We start from the raw sequence: 23,937 nt of genomic DNA on the forward strand, positions 1-23,937 counted from the left end.
CTTTTATTTGACCTTTGGCTATGAAGGAGAGTTTAGCTGGGTACACTATTCTTGGTTGGTATTTATTTTTATTTAGGGTTTGGCATACCTCATTCCAGGCTCTCCTTGCTTTCATGGTCTCTGCTGAGAAGTCTGGGGTAATTCTGATTGCTTTTCCTTTATATGTGATTGTTCTCTTCTTCCTAAGAGCTTTAAGGATTCTTCTCTTGGACTCTATTGATCCTGTTATGATCACAATGTGTTGGTGGGATGTCCTATTCTGGCCTGGTCGGTTAGGGGTTCTAAATGCTTCTTGTATCTGTATAAGCCTTTACTTCTGGATTTTTGGGAAGTTCTTGGCTAATATTCTGTTAAATAGGTTGCCAATCCCATTAACTTCTTTCTCTAGGTTTTCGTCAATACCTATTATCCTCAAATTGGGCTTTCTGATTGTATCTTGAATCTCCTGGAGCGATCTGTTTTGTCGATTGGACTGGGTCTGTATTGATTTTTGATCTTTCTCCATAGATTCTAGGGAATCTTCAGTTCCTGAGATTCCATCCTCTGCTTCAGTTAGTTGGGACTGTAGGCTAGCTACGTGATTTTGAATCTCTTTTCCTCCTGACTGGTCTTTCCTGATGATTTCCATGTCATCTCTTAGGTCCTGTATGGACTTTTTTACTTCATTAACTTCATTAATTTGGTTTTGAGTGTTGTCTCTCAAATCTTTTAGCTGGGTAGCTATCTTTTCATTTGACTCTTGAAGTTCATTTATCTTTCTATTTGTGGAGCTCATGAAATTCTCCATTAATTTTTGCTTTGCCTTCTCACATTCTAGAATAATTGAAGAGATTCAAACTTTTCATTTATCATGTTTATCAGTAGACTTTGTAGAGCATTTTGAGGGTTCTCTTCTATGTCTTTGATTGACTGCTCTGCTTCCTGCTTATTTTGAGTGGGAGATAAGACTTCATTGTTTGCCATCTTTCTTGTGTTTCTTCTGCCCATTTGGATTGGGAATGCCAATCTACAAGCACCTGTGAGCACCATTTCAGACCCAAAGCAGCCCTTACCAAGCACTGTTGTGTAAATCTTAGAAGTTCACAATTATATACAAATATCTTTTATACCTGTGTATAAAATTAGATTTGGTGTTCCTAAAGAATACAATTTCAATATAACAATGAATCCTGAGCCCTGTATTCAGTAGTTACTTATTTACTGTTACAACCCTATGAGCAATTCTTGTTCTTATATTAAGTTCCTTTTGGGCTGGCTTTCTCTATGAACCCCTTTGTTTCACTCGAATTAAGCAGGGATACTCTCTATCCATTAACCGTGAGTCAATGGGATCTGAAGGACCTATAAGTAAGTCAGGAGGGTAAGTTAGAGGTAGTAAAGAAAGTAGAGTAAAAAGTATGGGGGGGGTGATGATTTTGGTTTAGTTTCAGTGACGTGGAAATGTGGGGGAGAGTAGAATCAGTAGAAACAACAAGGTTAAAATGATAGACAATGGAGACTTAACAGTAAAGAGTGGAGGTGTTATTCATAGGAAAGTAGTTTTTAAAGAAAGAGAGTACATAGAGAGAAATAAAGAAATAAGACTGGAAGACAGATGCACATAACCGAGAAAAATTATTTTAAAAAAATTAAAAGAAATCCAGAAAAAGAAAAAAGAAAAGAAAAAAAAAGAACAACAACAACAACAAAAAACTTGATAGAACCAACAGGTGAAAATGGAAAACAAAAACAAACCAATGATGTTTCAGAAATGAAAATATAAGAAAAAAAATATAAATGAATGCTTAAAAATCTTTTGAGACAAAACAAACAAACAAACAAAGTCTTCCTTATTTGGGTGGGCTTTCTACAGTCTCTGGTTTCCTTGTGATGGTCTGCAATCTATTCTGCCACTTGGCTGGTTTGACTTACTTTCAGTTCGCAGGGGGTGGATCTGTTCTGATACTTCTCCCCTGTTGGTGAAATTTTGGGGTTCTGTGGTTCCCACAGCTTGCAGGTAGGCCTTGAGCATCCACTGTAGATGGGGACGTGAACAGTCTTGAGAACCGTGGCTCCTCCCATCTGCTGTAGGGCCGCTGCCTTTAATGCCTGGCTTTGAATAGGCTGTGGACACAGCAGGGCGGGGCTCCTCTGCCCTGGTTTACTGGGCTGAGAGTTGCTTTCCTGGGGGAGATTCCTCCCTCCTGGGCAGGGTGGCCTTCTGGGCAGAGCTCGGTGTGGAATTCACCTCCGTTTCAGGCTGGGAATTGGGCTTCTAAATGGGACCTTTTATCTATCTTGGGAAGTTTGTTCTCCCATGTGGCTGTTCTTCTGCCGCCATAGCTGCTCGCCGCTTTCGCTTTTAATTTAGGAATTCTGGCAGGCAGGGCGGGGCACCTCTAGCTGAGCTGAGGCCCAGGACAAGCCTCCCACCTGGGCAGGGGGCATTCTCCTGAGTGGAGCTGGCTCTCACTGATCGGTCCCTCTTGCTCTTCTCAAAGATGGCCGCTTTGTCTTGCTTTCCCCACGCGGGCTTTAGCTGCAATCTGGTCTGACCCTTTGCCAGTTTCAAAGATGGTGCTTTGCTCTTGTGGTTGGGGAAGGAGCTGCTCTGTGGGCGCGAGTGAGACTGTCTTTTTGTGGGAGTACTCATGCTGTCTCTGCGATTTCAGCCCATCCATGCTCAGCCTGTGATCTGTCTGTACAGATCTCCCTGATCTCCTTTGAGCGCAGGGTGCGTAGTGCTGTTCCGGTGGCTGCACTGGTGTGGTGGCAGGACACCTCCCAGAGCTCAAATCTGTGTTTTCAGACCAGCAAAGTTGATTTTTCCTTCCTGGCCAGAATCCTTGTAGTGTTAGAACTTATTTGGGCTGTCTCTCTAGGGGTAAAAGTTTCTCTGGGGTGGGAAAACTGTGATGTTGGAGGGAGCTCAGCTAGGGCTCTGCTGCTCCTCCACCATCTTCTCCTGAAGTCTCTATTTTATTTTATTTTATTTATTTATTTATTTATTTTTTTGCCAGTCCTGGGCCTTGGACTCAGGGCCTGAGCACTGTCCCTGGCTTCTTCCCGCTCAAGGCTAGCACTCTGCCACTTGAGCCACAGCGCCGCTTCTGGCCATTTTCTGTATATGTGGTGCTGGGGAATCGAACTTAGGGCCTCATGTATCCGAGGCAGGCACTCTTGCCGCTAGGCTATATCCCCAGCCCTGAAGTCTCTATTTTAATGCATTCAGTTTCTAAACCTCACAATTGCTCTCAGGTGATACCTTACTATGACTTATGAGAATACATTCTCATCCTAGATTTATTGATTTCTGGTAAGATCTTTGATCACCTAAAACGATACATCATAGCATTAGATCTACACAATTTAATTTTCCCTTAATTGAGAACTACTTGTTCTTATCTAAAATGGTATTAAAACTTGTTTTATCATCCTGAGAGAGAAGGCTAAATCATTACAAATGGCACCTTACTTAAACTCCAAGCACCAGAAGGAAAGTGACTATACATACAGGTGTATATAGTTCAAGAACTGATAATGATTCTGAATGAGGGGGTATTCTACACTATGAGTCTGTAATATACAACAAAAGACAATGTTATTAATTGGTTCCTAGAGATATGTAATTCATGTACCAAAGGGTTGGAATTCAGGTTAGTTCCTCAGATGATACATATGTTAAAGGCAGAAAACTACCTCTTCCTTCTCTGTAGTGATGTGTGTGTGTATCACTATATATGTATTATACATATGTATGTACATATATGTGTGTACACATCACTATATATGTGTATATGTATACACACATACATATATATACATACATATATGCTCCTGAACAATTAGGTATCAGATGCTGAGTTATCCCAGGACAATAAAAATAAATAAATAAATTTAAAGTCTCCTGCAGCTTTCTATGTCACCTTATAGGTGAGGACCAAGGCAGAGTGATGAATCATCATTTATCATGAGGTATTTATATAATGTCCCTCAATGAAGCAGAATAACCCTCGTACTTATGAAGGATAGACTTAATATCCATGCATATTATGAACCCAGTATTGTTTCCATTTACTGAAGGTTGTCTGAGGAGGAAAGAGTTTCAGATAAGGTAAATGGCATTGCCAAAGGTCAAATGGTGTTTTGTTGGCATTGCAGAAACTGCAGCTGCAACACCCTGGCTACAGAGCTTATATCCACTTAGCCATGGTCCTGTAATGGGGAACAGAGGACATGAATTTAACAAGGTCATAAAGGGATGTCAAATGTCAAAGTGCCTCACCCTCTCCCATCAAAAATATTTTCTTAGAAATTTAGCTCACTTTACATGCAAATCAAATTTTATCTGTCTTCATTGAGAGTTTCCTTGGGGAGTTTTTAATTAAAAAATTGAAGTTAAGCCTTTTTAACAATTTAAAATAAGGAGATAGATTATTAATCACTGTTTGTTGTCAGTAATAAGGACTATGTTGACAAAAACAAAGACTGGATTGCTCTAGCTATTCAAAGAGATCTGGGAATATCACACTTAAGATTACAAGCAGCCTCTGGAGTTTCACAATATAATTATGTTTTCTTCATTATTTTTCAAGGGTGTTAATTGCCTACTAGCAATTAACTTCCTGTGTGACTGTCAAGAAATGTAATCAATAGTAAGAGCAAAGGGACCAGCCTGTCATAGTTTCTGTGACCAATATCCCTTCCTCATCCATGGCAAGGTGTTTCGGGTTTTAATAAAATGAACAGGTGCAAATGTACGAGGTTTCCACAGAAAGCCACTAGCTAAATTAGTTCATCTCATGGTTCTAAAATTAAAATGTAGCCAATGAGAACCTGGAAACATAATTGCCTCATTTTTAAACTTAAATACATTATAGGCCTCCTGCTAGCACTGCACCTGGCAAATCTACTTATTACAGTTATGAAAGGAAGAGTTTGCTGAGACATTTTAAATATTATGCTGACATTGTAATAAAAGAAAAGAGAATGGTAGGCATGATCTAATTCTACTCATGTCAGTTTAGTATATACTATTATTGTTGCACAGCAATAATAGTATTTCCCTCATGGAAATGTTTCAAATAATTTTGTACAAAATAAAACTCTCTGGATTTTAATATATTACCTCACCAGCAGTTCCTCAATTTATCTTGACATTTACTATGCATCTTTTTATAATTAGACTCACCGAAATTTAGGTTCTGTTTTTAGTAAGTGTATCTTATTTTTCAAGTCCATAATAGTTTCCTGTACATTCATCTTTGCTTATGTAAGAAATGTATAGAATCATTAAGGAAGATGAAATCCGATTTCTATCACTGTGCTGGCTAAACCATCACTTGTGTTTTGAAATGTGATTAATCTTCATCATCAAGCAACCATGAAAACAGAACCAGTATGCAGAATTTTCTCATCAATGTTTTATGTAAATTCTTTAGCTAGCTTCCTTTACTCTTTCTCAAGTATCATTGGTGATAGGAAAATATTGCAGTTTCAGTAAACTAAAAAGGTTCATTTGCAAAGTGGTGTCCTAACGCTTTCAAATAAGCAGTTGGAGTGAATAGGTATCCTAAATTAAAGATAGTTATAGTACTAACAAAAGCAAAGACCAAAAAAAAAAGTAATATTCTGAAATAAAAACAATCATATATTGAATGTGATGAAGTTATGAAAATAAGTGTAGCAATTCTAAACAGGCATAGTGTATAATCACAGCAGTCATCTAGCTTAGCCAATGTTCTACATGAGTTTCAAAGTTTTAGGTCCACATGACAATATGTAAATTGCGTATGGAAACTGCAAAATAGAATATAAAGTATTTTTGTTTTATAAAGATAATACAATTCTTATATTATGTAACATTCAAACTTGTCTAAGAGGGCTTTATATTGCCTTTATAAACATTTATAACTAAACCCAGATTATAAAACAGCCAACTTGAATATGAAGTTAATTATAATTTCTTCTTTTAGTTTTGCACATTTAGGGTACTAGTATGATACATTGAGGATCGTTGACTTTACTACCAATACTTGTTTATATTTTCAGTTATTTCATTTTCCTATTAAAATGATGAATCAAAAATTCTTGTTTTTGAGGATATATGATTTGAAATGTTGTCGCAGAAGAGTATTCTGGAGGTTGTTCTACCTCAGCACCTCTTCCAGGTAATAGAAATGTAGCCATTTAAGTACCTGGACAATTCTGAAGTTTTCATTATTTAGGAAGAAACCATTCTAAGTGCTGGTGAATACTCCTTGGAGGTCTGTGGTAGAAAATGCTTTGAAATCAGGTGGACTGATACTTGATTCCCAGTTCCACCCAAAAACTATGAATCCATCTGTCTAGGTTTTGTGGAAATTTTATTTTCTGTTTTGTTTAGTTTTAACATCTTTGCAATTTTATTTCCTCTCTGATGAAAAAAATAAGATAATGCCTAATTTATAGTTTTTTTGTGACCTTATCAATGAGGCACTTAGCAAACAGTTTGCCAAACACTCAATTGGCATTGCTAGGGTTAGTTATCCTCTTCTAAAGCAAAACATGGGTGAACTTGAGTTAATTTTTTTCCTAATAATAACTGATGAATGTTTACTTTTTATAAGAAACTGAAATGGAATGCTTTGTGGGCCGCCTATAAACTGGACAGGCAGGATCAATCCCAAACAAACAGTCCCATCTGTTTTGACATGGGACACCTCTCTCTCCCTATGCAACCCCCCTTACTTCTTTTGGCCTGAGTTCTTGTAAATCAGGTAAATAAGGAAGTAGTTGGGAAGAGTGCTGACATGCAGAGATGAATTTTGTCATTAGAAGTCGGAATTCAAATGCAGCAGTCATACTCACTAGATACTATGTTGAAAACGAACTATACAACTAGTGGGGGAGAGGGGATCAGGAGGGGGAAAAAAACAGAAAAGAGGTGACCTTGTTAGAAATGAAATGTACTCATCTGACTTAGGTAACCATAACTGCTCTGTACATCACCTTTACAATAATAATATTTTTTTAAGTCTGAATTCAAATGAGGTACCACTGGCTTGGTTCAGACCTGTGATTGTAGTTAGTCATGGTGCTGAGATAAAAAAGATCAAAGTTGCTGCCTCACTAAGAGTGAACCAGTCTCTCTATTGCTCAAATTTCAAGTTTCCAACATGAAGAAATAGGAATTATTGACTTCACAAGACTCTGTTGGCTCCCAAATCCTATCAACTAGAGGAAGAAAGGACACACAGAGAAAAGCTATGACCATTAATAGAACTAAACAGTATAAAAATATTGTTCTTATTATTTTAAAAACACATATTTTATCCTGAAATAACATGGATTAAGTGGCCCCTTGGTTTATCATCTCTATTTTCTTCCAGTTGTCCACCTCACAAACTGCATGCTAAGAGTGGTGTACAGCTTTGATAAATGAACCAATAAAATGTGGACTTGGACTTAAGGGTCAATTGGCACAAGAGTGAGAAAAGACAATCAACTCCTCTTACACTTTAGTAATGCTGCCATCTGTTATTATTTTGCAAGAAAGGGCAATTTTCTCTTGGCTTAGATTGGTAGCCAGTGGCTGTGTTTGGGCTTGGGTTGAAAAAACATGTCAGCTTTTTGAGAGACTTGGAAAGGGTCAAGGTCTACCATTTTTAGGCCTCCAGAGTTAAAAGAACTAACCTGTTATTGCCCCTAACATTAAAACTTAAGTATATGAAAGCCCCAGCGCATATGTTGCATAAAATCAAAGAAGAAGACTGTGCTCTTCCTTTATAATTAAGGCAGCTATGTAGATCATCCATCACCTTTAAGTTTCCTTAAGTCTCAGGGAGGCAGAAAGGCAGAAAGATTTTTTTTAAATGTAGCAATTATGAGAACTTACTCTGAAAGGCAAGAATGGATGAGATTTATAGCATTTGGGTGATAAATAGAGTAGCTTCTTGAAAAGTGAACTTGGAACTCACCCAGAAATATTCTCTCCTTTCAAGATAAGGATATCTGACTGCATCTGCCACAAAGGATGATAGGATGCCTGCAAAGGTTGACTTCTTCACCTTAGACCCTACCCTTTACAAGAGGTCTTGTTTATTGTGATGTGTAGATCAATGGAAACTGTCAGATATTAATTTACAGACTTGCTCACATCCATTGTGATGGCCTTTGCATTTTGTAGAGTGATGGGGCTTTTGTGTTATCTTTACCACACAAAATCAGAAAATGTTGAGAAGAAAGCAGGCAGGTTAATAGTTGATGACCAGCAGGATAGAATTTATAATAGGAATAGTTATCAATATCTCATTTCTACTCTGTTTTTTTTCTATTCTTCTTATTGTTAATGTGTACAATTTAGTAAAGGTAAGTTAAAATGGTACACAAATTAAGAAGTGTGATCCATAGGCACAGCATAACACAACAATAACAAACACATCAAATTTGTTTTTTTTTTCTCTTTGTTATGAAAACCAGGAAAGCCTTGGGTTCTAGTTGGTGTTAGCAAAAAGAAAGAGACCCCAGGACTCCTAGGATTCTGAGTAGTCCATTAGTAAGCTTGCAACCTGAATGAGACATAAATTGGTTGTTTTAACAATTTAGAATCCAGAGGATGACTTTTTATAGTGGCAGAACATAACATCTTCTGGAAATTTGAGGATATGCAACAGTTGTTGATTGATGATAGACAGCAGAGAGGGTCAACAGATACACAGAGGAATATTGACAATGAATAAACATGGATACCTGTGATGGATTCATTGTGCTCCTCCACTCCTGGTAAAGGTGAAAATCAGATAGTGATACTTTTATATTATTATAATAGAAAATAGAATAAAAGAAAATTTAATTTATAACATAAAAAGAATCATTGCTATATATTCCTTGAGAAATTACCTTTACTATGCTTACAAAAGAGAAAGAAATGTTTCTGCCTAAGTCAACTCTAGTGTCTCCATGGAAAAACCGAGTCTAGTTTTTAAGAATGAACTAAGTAATGTATTGTGAAGTAAAATCCTTTTGTAACATAAAAATAAATGTACTTTCATTTTAGTCCTTTGTGTTTTTCCCAAGCATATGAAAGATGGCAATATGTTTTTAGATAATATATCTTTGGTAAGTCACTCTCTTAATGCTTGCACAATAGTAGAGCATCATTTTATTGAACATTTATTTGGGAGCTTGAGATATTGGTTCTATTGTAGATCAATCCCTCTGATAACAATTTCACTAGCTTTGCAATTTGCTATTTCAATTTAATATTGCCTGTGGTGTTAGATTTGCTCTTACTTTTATTGCTTAGATTACTACTGAAAATATTGTTGGGAGAAAGAAGTAATATTGCCATGATTTTATTATTAGACCACTTTTCTTTCACACAATGCCAGAATACTACAAAAGCAAAAGGTTCTCAAGCCATATGGTATCATTTATATCTTTTATGACTGGCTCTCAAGGTTTGCCAATGAGAATAGTAGTGATCATTTTCATAGCTATTGTCAGAACAGTTCATGTCTGCAGCTGAGATAATAAATATGATGCTCCAATTTTAAATGTGGAAATACATTTCAGAAAAAAATCCAATGATAATTATCATTGTTGTATTTGACTGCCCCATGAAATTCCAAGGCAATGTACAGTGAAAAAGACTAAATCTGTTAAAAGTGGTCTACAGCATGTAAAGATTAACTAGCATATGGTATTTTTATTATTGTGTTTAGAAGATTTTGAAAAAGAAACCCTGTATGTTTGCTTACTAGGGAATACATACCACATTTTTCCCTTAAAATAGCTAAATTACAAAGACAAGTGTGAAATTGGTTGCATTTGTTAGTATGTGATTTTGATGTTTGTTATAATAAACCCATGTAACTATTTTAGTTAGGAATAACATATAGTGTACATTTGCTCCATAATATGTAAGCTTTTATTTTTATAGTTTCTGTGTATACAGCTTAATATATGAATTATACATCAAAAAGAAACAGCATTGATATATGTATTCTGTATGTATGCACAAATACACAAATTTAATTAGATGCTTGACACTTTTTTCCTGTTTTAAATACTTTATGTATGTAATTTCAGTATAAATCTACCATAGAATGACCCTTCCACAGAAAAGAGTGAAAATAAGAATTTTTTTTCTTTTTTCAGTGGCACTGTACTAGGGTTTGAACCCAGGACCTCACACTATTGATGCAGGTGGTCTTATCATTTCAGCCAATGCCCCACACAAAGGACAGAAATTTCAAAACTGGTCAGTATAGGTATTAATCTGCTTGATCTTAGGGGAAAAAAAATGTACCACTCCTATGCTAAATTCATTTAATCCTATTAGTGACATACAACCCTACATAAAGGGGTTACATTAAAATAACATGTACATTAAACTGTGTTTTACAAGGACAAGATGAGATAATTATGTTAGTCTTATGGCCATACATTTTAATAATTTTATAATGATCTTTAAGTCGTGTACAAAGGAGTTGACATTCAACAAAATAGTTTATAAATAGAATGAATCTTGATCAATGTCACCCCTTTCTTCATTCACACCTATCCTTCCAAACACCCACACCTTTTTCCATTTTGTAGGATATGCATTGAATATTTTATAGTATTCTCCACACCCCCTTTCTTTTATTCATTCTTCTACATCCTTCCTCTGATCCTCACCTCTTTCAAATGCCAGTATCCTGTGTTCATTTTGGTGATCTTTGTGTTAAGCTTTCTAAGGAATTAAACTGTTTTGAGTTTTCCCCTGAATCTACTGTATTTCAGTTAATATTTTTGTATACACTAGCATACCACCCAATGTATTTATACAACGTATTTTTTATATATTTATACACTAATCCTAGCTTCTATCCGACCTACCAGTAGTTCCGGAAGTATAGCTTGTCATTGAGGTGTTTTCAAGATCGCCATATCAAGCCTCTAGTTTTTTCACATGCCTTCATGAGAATGTAGTGCACAGATGGATGCAAAAGTAGTGTACAAATGGAGACAAATGCAGATATAAGAGTCTAAAGTCTCTCTCTCTTCCCTCTCCCTCCCCCTATCCCTCCCCCTCTCCCTCCTCCTCTCCTTCCCCCCTCTCCCTCCCCCCCTCTCTCCCCCCTCTCCTGCCCTCCTCTCCTCCCTCTCTGCCTGGGCACCATCTCTGAGCTCTTCAGCTCAAAGCTAACTCTCTACCATTTTGAGCCACAGTGCCACTTCCGGTTTTCCTGGTGGTTAATTGGAGATGTGTGTCATGGACGTTTCTGCTCTGACTTCAAACCATGATCCTCAGATCTCAGCTATCTGAGTAGCTAGGATTACAGGTGAGAGCCACCAGTGCCCGGCTACATGTTTCTCTTAAACCAGGAATTAAAAAGGCTTGCAAAACTGTGGAACAATGTCTATCTTCTTATTAATAGATATATTGGTTTGTAAAATATAGTTCTTTTGATAAAATATTAACTTATTTAGATTTTTTATGAATTATTTTCCATGTATTATAAATATATTAAATTTGACAAATATGAAACAATATATAAAATACTCAAAAGCTTGTTTGTTTCCTCCATAATTTCTAGTTATTTAAAAGTGCTGTTTTAGAGCCATTTCAGACTTAAAACCTCTGCCTTTTCTTACATGTAGAGAAAAACTTACATATTATCAATAGTGAGACTGTGGTACTGCTTTCAAGCCGTAAGAGACAGAGACCAAGATGTCACTTGCATTGATGAAATAGTAAACCACATAATATGTACGTAAGTGTTAACATTTACATATTACATAACATTGACATATGCTATATAACATATTTAAGGAAGGAATTATGTAACGCTTTAGGTAGTCATTTGTCACTGGAAGACAGAGATTCTCTTGGTGAATTGCATCATGTTGTTTTTTCTCATTTAGTATGTACTTCCGTTATAGGTAAGGCTACTATGATAAAGGTAGAATATAAACTCCCAAAGACAGCTTTCAACTGCATGATACCTAGGAAATTAAATTAGTGCATGACTCCATATTCTTTTATCTTTCTAGCAGAATGGAGACATTTTTGGCTGCTAGAGGCAAATATCTTATCTACCTTGGTTTCCCTGTTGCTTCTGGTAGAAGTTAGTTTGCTTTTCTTCTCCCTTCTCTGACTTTTGGAAAGGTGCTGCAACTCAAAGCTTGATGTTCAAAGTTAAGTTTCCAATCAAATTACAAATGTTTCAACTATCTGTATCTTATGGTATTTATTGTACTTTGTAAATATACCTAGGGTAAACTAGATTAAATGACTTGAGATAATAGACTATTTGCTCTTAGCTTAATTATAAACATTTCAGTATGAATATGTATTAAAGTTGATGATGTTATTTATATAGTGTTTAAAAGTTTTCCTGTTTGCGGCTGGGATATAGCTCAGTGGCAAAGCATTTGCCTAGCAAGTGCAACGTCCTGGGTTTGACTCCCTATACCAAAAAAAAAAAAAAAGATACTTGCCCCTGCCCCAATTAAAAAAAAAAATCCTTTTTGGAAGCAATTCCTCACAGTTAATACTTTATGAATTCTTGTTATTTAATTATGATTCTGTGTTTTATGTATATAAACTTGAATACACTAAATTTAAAATGGCAATGCAATATAAGAGGCAGATATTGGGGATTGCTTTTGGTTTAATGTGCTAATTCAGCTTCTCCTTAGAATTATTTTCACTGGACACTGAGTATTTTGATAACTTATCAAAATGAAATTAACACACACTATTTCATCAGCTGAAGCCATTGCCATTTTCATCTATAACTTAAGACATTTCTTGAGATTTGGTTTTAATCCAAATGCAATTTTTCAAAAAAGTATAACTGTGATATAATTTTATTTTGACTTCTTTTTTCTCCACATGAGACACTGTGGCTTTATGTTTCATCAGATAAATTTTCCAGGAAAATTATTTTACATCTGTTTATAGTACATGTAGCCATTTCCTTGAGCATCTTGTCAATTTGATAAATCATTTAAAATACATCATAAATCTATCATAGGAAGAATACTATGTATCAGGCTTTTAGTCACAAAAATGAAAAAGAAAGCATTGGACCACTCAGATAATATAAAATGATTTCCCTTTTATTTACCTCTATTCTGTGTCCTAGTTGACTGTGCAAAATGATGCTGTAATTCAAATTAGTTACATAATACATTTCAGCAAAATTAAATTGTCTTGATATCCTAGTTATTTTAAGATTCTATGTAATAATGTCTATGAAAAGTGTATTGAAAAGAACGTTGCTTATATATATATAGGAAATATTATTCCGTTATCCAATCTCAGAGAAATTAAGCCAATTAAGGTTCAAGCTATGTTTGTTTCTGTCTGTTAGTTTCATACCTGGTTTGTTCTAGGCTTTAGTTATTTAACAGTACTTCTTTCAATAGTTTATGAGATTTTTGTCAGTTTATAGATTATAATAGTGCCCATTCCCTAAAGTTCTAGAAAGGATTAAATGAAACATCCCATGAAAAATATTCAGAAAATATAGAAATAATAAAGAAATTATACAAGCAAAAAATAACAGCTAGTATTTGTCACTTATCATGTAAAATGATTTTATTAACTTTTCATAGTAATGATCTGATTTAATGTGCATTGAAATCAGAAAACCACTGTCCTTATAGCTATAATAAAGATTAGTACCACAAATTCTTACCTGTCATAGTGATTGGCCCACAAAGTTCCTCAATAGATATGTGTTAAAAGTGTGCAAAACTGCAAAGTGTAATTACCCTGCCATCTCAGTTAGCTGCATCAATCAGCATCCTTTGAAAAACAGAATATAACAGCAGCAGAAAAGGAATTCATTTGAAGACACTTTATTGGAGAGCTCAGGGAAGTAGCATGAGGCTTGCAGATGCTGGCTCAGAGGCCATTCAGGGAACTTTCCAGAACTCACTCAGCAGGAGTGGTCTCTTGAGGATGTCAAGATATACAAGAATCTTGAGCTGATAGATCTGCCTCACAAATACAGATCATTGAAGTCATCATTATTAATAACTTCAACAGAGAATTCAAAGATGCTACTTCTGAGATATGTTCATTTTTCTAATTAAAAGCAGATGAGGAAGCAGTTACTTATTAGAGGCTAGATAGTCATGTGCTCTTGGGATTGTTAGACTGAGAGTGAAGAAGATTATTTGGTTTTAACCATGCACCATGAAGGTATGCTGTAGCAGAACTGATACATGCTATTAAAGTATTTACATCTTCTCAGAATCCTGTCACAAAAAGTGTTCTGTGGTACTGTGGCCTATGATCTATATCCCTGCAAAGTGATTTGAAGTAAGAGGTATGGGTATATTCAATAAAATAAGAAAATTGATCTCTCATGACTGACATGTGACAGAATGGTGTTCCTTTCCTATGATCACAAAATAAAGAAAATAATTTGTATCTGAAAAGTGCCAGAAATCATGACAACAGTGATAATTCCACATCAGAAATAGGAGTTTTGAGAGGAATAGTTTTATGTTTAAATGAAAAAAAAATAGTAACTGGGTCAGTTACTGTAAAAAGAGTATGAATATTCTTCCCACTATTTCTAAGTGTTAATATATCCCTAATTCCTGGAATTATGTGAGGTATGATTGGTGAGCAATATAACTTAGAATTTATACTTTTAGTATAAGGAGAAGATTTACTTTTTCTGTTACCTTTATTCCACTATGGGTTACAGGGTCAATGTTCTTCTAAGTGTTAGGAATGGAATGGAGAACATTAACATATCATAGCTTATTCTATTAGAATTAATGTAAGAGTTATGAGAAACATCAAATTCAGTGTCATATGTCTACAAGGCTACTCTAACTTATGGAATACATTATCTTTTTGATCACCACGAATTGATCAGTAATCCAAGATTGGAAAGAAAGATTTACCATACTAATGCAGCATTGTCATTGTTTTTTTGTTTTGTTTTGTTTTTTACATGATTCTGGTCTAGGAATTTTATAGGATCACTATCTTTTGTCTCAGGATGGCTTACGTCCTCACAGGATCTCAAGGCTTGGTACCATATTGAATCTCTTATGCTTTGGTTAGTAATTTGTAGAATCCTTGTATTTATAAGCACACTGCAGCTGTTGTGCCTTGGATTGCTTGGGTCCATAGTGTCTCTGATGGTTAATGGCTTTAATGGGCCCTCAATCACTGAGGAATAGTTGTGCCTTCATTAAAATCCATCATCTCTTCTGATTTTGCACAAATTCTCACACTGACTTGCTAGCCTGGAGCACAGAAGCTCAAGGACAGCATTCAGATCTGAGTTAAAGCCCCAGGACCAGCACAATAAAAATGATTTTTTCTTAAATAAATTTTGTCCAATTACTAATGATCATCTTGAAAATTAGTCTTCTCTTGGAATAAATCCCCCCTTATTTTTTATTAACATCAGGCAGTTGTGCATAAGTGTTATTTTTTAACACATCTATTTCTACATACAATGTGCCTAGATCAAACTCACCTGTCTACCACTCTCCTTCATCATTTTACCCTACTTCTCAAGTTAACCTAAAACCTCTGTCCATATTGCCTCTTCTCACCTCTGTCTGTCCTCTCTTTGACATCTTGGAATAATATCAGTAAGTTTTCTTGGGTAGTGAAGAATGATGATACTTTTATGATACACATTGATTGTAGCCAACTGACATGGTCTATCCTTTGATTGAGATGGGTACAAGTTAGACTCGTCATTACTGAAAATAAGACACAATTATCAAACAGGGAAGCAAGTATATTTGTAAGGTGAAGGACAAGGGGAATAAGGGTTCATGCTTCTTTTTTTGCCAGTCTTGGGCCTTGAACTCAGAGCCTGGCCACTACCCTTGAGGTCTTGCTTAAAGTTAGCACTCTACCACTTGAGCCACAGTTCCACTTCCAGCTTTTTCTGTGTATGTGGTGCCAAGGCATATGTGGTACACAGGAATCGAAGCCAGGGTTTAGTGCATGCTAGGCAAGCACTCTACCACTAGGCCAAATTCCTGGCCCCTCATGCTTTGGGTTTTGATAAGCTGATGTCAGTTCTCACTCAGGTCTGTGATCCAGGTTCCACATTCCCAGACCTTTCCCAGTCACTCACTGAGTGTTCTTCCTTATGTCAACATAACCAATCTGTTAGGCATTTAAATCCAACTGGCAGATGAAAATTTGTTTTGAAGTCTTACAGCTTTATGAAAAAAGGATTCCTTTAGCACACACTTTGAAAGACTCTCCCATTCCTTTTGTACTTTGAGAAGAAAGAGTTAATGTGTAAGGTCTTTACACAACCATATTTGATAGCAACAACCCCCTCCCTCGACAATCTGAATTTTCATGAGCTGCTTTTAGTTTGAGGTAGGCATATGTCCTCAAATGCCACTGCTGCAATAAACATTTCATTCTAGATCAACACATTTTTGTTACTTTTGGTATTAGAATTTCATACTTAAAACTGTATGCACTTATAAAGGTTTCTGATCCACTCCTTCAAAAAGAAAAGAAAAAACACATAGTCAGTTGTCTTCAGAAGCTATTGTGTGAAATACCTTCTGATGCCTGATTCTTTGTGGCAGAAAACAAAAGGCTTTAGTTCAGTGATGAGAAATTCATTAAAGAGTAAGTGTACAGTATGCAGAACTACCCAGAAAGGCAGAGAAAGTTTCTCTGAAGGTATATAGTCACTTAACAGTAAAAAATACAAAATATGACTTACTTAGTAAGGTCATCATCATTAAAAGCAATGATTCTATATTGAAATAAACTCTACTGTGGCTGAGAGCTTTGCCTATGAGAGATCTCTAGGCATTTTTATCTTTGCATCAGTATCTTAAGATGAAAGGTCTGGATGAATAAAACTTCTTATATAGTTTAAAATACCAACTCATTCTGTAGCTAGGGCACTTGGAAAATAAGGACATACCTGGTATTTGCAGATTCCTTAGTTAGGAAACAAGTTTTAGGCAGCAAGCCCTAATCTAATCTAGCATTTTCCCCTTAGGTCTGGCCACTCACCATCGTGTGTTATATTCACAGATAATGAATGGCAGAGAAATGCTTGTTGTGTGACAAATGGAGGGAAGTGGCAACGTGAGCATGTGACCCAGTGTTCAGTGCATAAACACAAACAAGGGCTCACTCAAAAAAAAAGGAGCTGTAGATTTAGACAATGACAAAGGTACACATAATTATCCCACCATCAAGTCTTTGGAATGACTTGGTTAATAATTATTCAGAGGATCTTGGGGAAGTTGAGGGGAGCAATTTAGCCACAATTAGCAAGTCATTGTTCCATAGGAGGTGATCTCTCCTACTGAGGCTCTTTTATTCCTTCATTGGGGGCAGTTATTTACATCCTTTATGAAAAGATGTTATTGATCAGTTCTGTCATTCCTGAATTCTAAAGTGATTGCAAAGTGACTGCAATAGAAAATGACTCAAAGCAAAGAATATGTACACAAAATGGAGACAGAGATGCAAAGTTTTCTTCTAGCTTTGGTTAATTTGTCGACTCAGGTAGTTAAGTGTTGTTGTTTTTGAAGCTAAACTACTTTCTAAGTATGTATTGATGTTACAGCTTACTTTGGAAACTTCCTCAAATATTAAAAAAAATCTCACAAACAATGCAACCCATGTGGGACATATAAATATGCCATAAAATACTGAAATATTTTTCAACAAATATATGTTGAAGCTTTCAGAGAAAAAGCATTCAGAAACAATTATTTTTACTTGCTACTAAGGAATTTATACCTCTCTGATTCACACCTTTACCCATCATTCTGTAGCCTCATAAAATACATGTGTGCATAAGCTGTTGTACAACCTTGCCATTTTCTTGATGTAGTTTTTAGTATTTTGGAATTTTAGTATTAAATCTGTACCCATGTTGTATAGGATGGTTTGAATACACTTGCATTCATATGTGGATTCTCCAAGTTAAATAAGCAATTTGCTGTAGAAATTGACAACATTTTAAATGGGTATACCAACCTTACTTTATAAATGCTTGGGGAAAAGAATTTTTGAAAGTAAAAATTATGCAATGCTAATTAGGATTATTGAGTTGGGTCAAGATGATCAGATTAGTTGTATATCTTCTTCAGAACTGAATAGTAAACTTGTCAGCTCTCTGATATCTGCCTAGCTGTTTATGGTTGCAGCTTTTCTTGCCATCTCTCCTCCTACATTTGTTTTTTCATTTTACCAATTTTGTGTACTTTCTTCATGATGGTCAGTTGTCCCATGGCACCTAAGAGCTACATTAACTATTTGCTAGAAAAACTTCGCAATTGAGAAATCAGAAAGTAGACTAACTCATATGAGTGTCGGAGGAAACTATGTGTCAAGGACCCAGAAATATCTGTATTGGAGAACTATGCTCTGGCAATTACATCAAAGATTAATAGAAGAAATAAATTTATATTTATTTGTCAGCTTTGTATTTAGAACTTGATGTAAGTCAAGGCCTATTGCAGACTAAAAAAAAACAGAAAAATAAATCATGATATGAAAATTCAACCAAAGAAGCAGAATGCATATGACATGTGTTCACCTATAGATAGCATAAAATCTCCATTCAGTATAAGCAAGTAAAATAGTTACATGAAAATTTCACTTATAGAATTTATTTTTACTAGAGTTTAACATTAACTTTTGTTCCCAAACACCCTGGGTTCACATAGACAAGTAGGAGAGATGAGTTGGAAAGTATGGATTATAAATTTGAAATCAGGGATTATTATGTTTTGTATTTCAAAATAAATGTTTGCATATTTCATCACATATTCCTATTACTTTACTTTTTCTACTTTTCTTTTAACTGCTTCATGCCTGAATTCTTCACATATCCTTTACATATTATTGAGGTATTTTCAGTGTTTATTTTATGGTAGAAAAACTATTCCTATTCTGTCAGAATGAAAATTATAATTATGAGGTAGAATTATTTTTTCACTCTGTCCTTCCTGGCTGTATTTATCCATGGTGGTAGCCTGTCTTTTGACTATTTAGATGAATTTATAGCCAGAGAAGTCACACTGAAGGTGTAGCACACAGTTTAAGCCATCTGCTTGGAAATAATGAACCTTTCCTGATTTCAAACCCTACTAAGCCCCGCCTTAGAAAAAAATAGACGAGTTATGGCTGATTTCAAACCCTACTAAGCCCCTCCCTAGAAAAAAAATAGAGGAATTGTGGATGAGGATGAAAGTTGAGAGAGAAAGAGAGAGAGAGAGAGAGAGAGAGAGAGAGAGAAGAAAGAGAAAAAGGAGGGAAAATCATTCCATATAATAAAATATAATCTTCCTCTTATCTGCAACTAAAGTATACTTTCTCAAAGTATCAAAGAAACTTTAAAAAATCTAAATACAGAATCTGAATATTTAAAACTACACAATAAACAATGCTTATTAACTCTTTCCATTTTCATCAGGCTGGGCACACACACTAGTCAGACTAAAGATATAAATACCTGGTCTTTGCCCTTCTCCAAATTTTCCCCACTCTTATCCATATAAATTAAACTGCAAAGCATAAGTACAGAGTGCATGTAGATCTTATTTCATGCAAGAAAATTAAGCAAGCAGAATTCATATAGGATTTTCAATTAAATTTGCATTAAAGTAATTATTAGAAATGTAATTGTGTTAATATTTAAAGCACTGAAGAGTATTTTGAGGAAAGGTGGCACAGAACTAGAGGAAGCAACAGAGGGAAGCAAAGTGGGAGAGGGGAACAGAGAGAGGGAGGAGAGAGAAAAGGAATGATTAGTTTCAGAATTAGGTAACAAGAATTAAGTAATTTTTTTATTAACAGGAAGAAAAGAAACACACCTTGCCTAGAAATTTTTAGAAAGTCATTGCATTTTAGTAAAAATATTAATATTTCAAAGTTAGTGTGGTAATTCTATTTAAATATTTTATTGGAAAGTTTTCCTCCAGCCTAATTATCTTTGCCTCCATATAATTCATTAATATGATAAAAATTTACTCTGTATTATTATTTGCTTCTTGTGAATTAGTTTTGTTACCAAAACTGAAACTGACTCTAAACTCCTTCTAGTATGAATATTGATTAGCATTATTATATTTGTTGTTTCTCCTACTTTGTTTCTCTATAGTTTTGCTTGTTAAAAACATATCCCTAGAACTATACTTTCTAAAAAATACATAGAAATATTGTTTTGTGATTATTATACTTGACATTTTATTAATCCACTTAAACAACGCCCTTCTTAATTAGGGCTAGTAATTCCTTACATGGAACTTTATAATAGAACTTTCTATTTAACATAATCTCACAAATCACTATAAATTATTTCCTTCCATCCCTAAGTATTGCATATTATCTTTGTCACTATTTTATTTTTGTAGTTATACAAATCATAGTTTTATATAATGTCCTAATGTGTTGTTTGAGTTTCATTTATATAGTCTACGAATGTAAAATTGGGAGAAATGGTGTGCAGGGATAATCTTGATGATTCTATTGGCTTCTAAGTAGAATAACTCATTTAATATATTATTTTAGTAACTGAAAATATGGCATGTCAATGATCAGTCATTCTCAGCCATCAGATAAAAGGTGTATCCAACTTTCTCTAACAGAAAGAAACATCTGGATGTTTCGTGCACAACAGGTGTTTGAACAATGTTATGGAAGAGTGTCAGTGGTGGCTCTTAAGTTTCTAATAAAGTGATTACTCCACTGTAATATTAAAACCCCATTTCATAAGAATTCTACAGTACAATTTTCAGCAGAAAAATCACTAGTAGATATAATGCTAAAACAAATTAATTTTATGTTAATAACATTTCTTTAACTTGAGTACAATTGTGTAATATAGAGCCCTTTCTAATACTGTTATCAAAAGTAAACATAACTAAATATGCCTTCATACAACACAATAAGGCTTTATCAAATGTGTTCAGTAAAAGATGGCAATAAAATGAATGATGAGTTTTCAATATATGGTATCTGCTCTGAGACTAATCTAATTTCCATGCATGAAATATTTACTCAAAACATGGAATTTCTCAAAGATGTATGGGACCAAACAAAACATAGAGCACTGTCAAATCAGAATTTTAACAGTCGTCTATAACTTACACTCTGCTTATTAAAAAAAACAATTTTAAGCATATAAAATAGATATTCACTGTAAAATCTTTGGCATTATTTTTCCTTTTAAAAGTTCTCTCAATTTTATCCTTTTGGTTTTGTTTTATTCTTTCTTCTTGTTCTAGTTGGTTCTACACCATTTATTTCTAAGAAATGTCAAATGAGTACAATTGCTGTAGAGAAAGAGTACTATTAACAATGCAATTAACTATCCTTTAATTATTAAAAGACATTTATCATTATTGATGAAATGAGTTCCACCTGAATATTTAAATTTCCTTAGTCTCCATGCTAAAATAAATTCAGTGTCCAAATATGTATTAACATTTGCATTCTCAGATAGCAAAATGGCTTATTTTAGAAATTTTAATAATAATTTAGATATTTTATGCACTGCTACCAATACAAATGCACCATACTACTACCAAATGACTATGAATGCACTTATGCACTTTTTCAGGATGTAGTCCAACACTACTGTGATAGGTATATCTTCATTATGTTATTGCTTTAAATAGTTGTGTTACAACAAATTGAAAAAATGCATAAGACAAAGAAGAGAGTGTATTGTTCTCTGTATAAGAGTTCACATATTAGGTAATGATTCTATTTAATTTTTCTTATGCTTTTAGGGTCATGACTGAGACTTGAACTCAATACCAGCCACTTTCATTCATTAATTAGCGCTCTTCCCACTTAGCTACACCTTCAACCCAGTTATATAAAATTTTTAAACTTATTTAAAAAATATATATTCCTGGTTGCTGACACAGTAGAAGTGAGATCAGAGAATTGAAGTTCAAATCCAAACTGGGTAAAAAGTTAGGGAGACTCTTATTTTAGTTAACGAAGCAAAAGTCTGGAAGTGGAAATGTAGCTGAAAGGGTAGAGCACCAGCCTTGAACCAAAAAGCCAATGGAAAGTACAGGACTCTTGATTTTAAGCCCTAGTATTAACAATCAAATCAAAATTTCTGGCAAGATTGTTTTCTATATATGTGGAATTGCTTATTTACCTGAAATAACACTCATATTTTTTGAAAACTTACATATTAAGAAGATATAAAAGGAAAACAATCTTAATTCAATAATCTCTTCTTTTTAAAATTTTTATTGCCAAACTGACGTACAGAGAGGTTACAGGTTCATACATTAAGCATTGGATATATTTCTTGTATTGTTTGTTACCTCCTCCCTCATTCCCCCCTCCTCCTTCTCCCCTCCCCCTTTCCCTTTCCCCCCATGAGTTGCTCAGTTAATTTACACCAAACAGTTTTGCAAGTAATGCTTTTGTAGTCGTTTGTCTTTTTACCCTGTGTCTCTCAATTTTGGTATTCCCTTTCAGTTTCCTAGTTCTAAGCCACATAAGATGATGCTAAGTGAAATAAACTCCATGTTATGGAAACGACTGTTCTATCACTGTTATAATTACTTTCAACATGTGATTTGAAACCATAGCTTCTATTATTGATGATCCTCTTGTATCCCCTTTCTGTGGTTGTACCTGTACTATCTCTGTGTCTTATCTGAGTACATTGGAAACCTTGTATACTGGTATTAGAACTAGGAAACTGAAAGGCAATAATCTCTTCTAAAATTTGCTTTTCACAAAGAACAAATTGCATTTGTTTTGTTTTTCACATATTAGATGTGCTTGTGAGATGGGGGAAATAGTTGTTTTATAAGTAAAACGTTGATTTCTTAAACTTTTTTTTTCTCAGATGAGTTCAAGTTCTTTATGAAAAGGCTGCCCATGAATTATTTCCTCAACACCTCTGCCATAATGCACTTGTGGACAATGGATTCTAATTTTCAGCGTCGCTATGAACAATTGGAGAGCAGCATGAAGCAACTTTTCCTGAAGGCACAGAGGATTGTCCACAAAGTCTTCAGCCTTAGCAAAAGGTGCCACAAACAGCCTCTCATAAGCCTGCCAAGACAAAGGTAAGATGTGTGTGGAGGTGACACTCTAGAGCGTTGGCTTTGCAGCTGAGCTGTATGCATGTACGGATATATATATATATATATGAAAGAGAGAGAGAGAAGAAAGAGAGATGTTTTAAAGTAATTGTATTAAGCCACAAATTAAATTGCAGGTATTTTCCATGTCAACTTAAGGTGAGGCAAACAAACATTTTCACTTCTCTAATTTCCTTCCTTTATATTGCCATTATAGAGATGATGCTAACTTGTTTTGTGTGGTGGTCATGAACAATTATATTACAGTAAACAGAACACATAAAGCCCTCTGGTAAAATGTTTACACTGGAAAGAAGCAGGACTATAACCGAAATTTCTCCTTAGTGAATATACATATGGAAATTACTTTGTGGTTTATTTTCTGAACAATATTTAGAAAATCATAAATCTGATTATATACACTGATCGCTAAAAGGGATACTTTGAGTACCTATGGGAATCTCTAATATAAATGAGGAGAGTATGCTAAATTATTTGTATATGAACAGTTTCAAAAAGCAGGGTTTAAATTTCATTCTTTGAAATGTATCAACTGTAAAAAAAAATACAATAAAATGTTGTATCTGTCTACTTGTGACTTGGATAAAGATATGTTAGAAAGCAAAGCTCAAGGAAAAGATAGCACGCAATAGCAAAAAATAAATATTTGTGTCAAGATTTCAGCTACAAAATGCCTGAATTTTGACTTGATGCTTAAATCATAAGGAGAAATCTCTCTCTCTCTCTCTCTCTCTCTCTCTCTCTCTCTCTCTCTCTCTCTCTCTCTCTCGATTTCTTTCTTAAAACTAAGAAGATTAGTAAGGTATTAAAAATTCCATTACAAATAATTCATTGTCCTTTTATCATTGGATTTAGTACAGTTAA

At 34.7% G+C, this 23,937-nt stretch overlaps 1 protein-coding gene across 2 annotated transcripts in view; it reads left to right on the plus strand.

Annotated features, from left to right (window-relative positions):
- The window catches only part of Brinp3 (BMP/retinoic acid inducible neural specific 3), a 435,670-nt gene that overhangs the window by 346,590 nt on the left and 65,143 nt on the right, over positions 1-23,937 (plus strand). For both annotated transcript variants that reach the window (XM_048357694.1, XM_048357695.1), the window contains one exon: positions 22,815-23,037. In XM_048357694.1, the coding sequence (XP_048213651.1) occupies positions 22,815-23,037 (223 nt within the window). The remainder of the gene's footprint in view (positions 1-22,814; positions 23,038-23,937) is intronic.

This window comes from Perognathus longimembris, chromosome 11 (assembly GCF_023159225.1).
Source record: "Perognathus longimembris pacificus isolate PPM17 chromosome 11, ASM2315922v1, whole genome shotgun sequence".
NCBI classification, from domain to species: domain Eukaryota; kingdom Metazoa; phylum Chordata; class Mammalia; order Rodentia; family Heteromyidae; genus Perognathus; species Perognathus longimembris.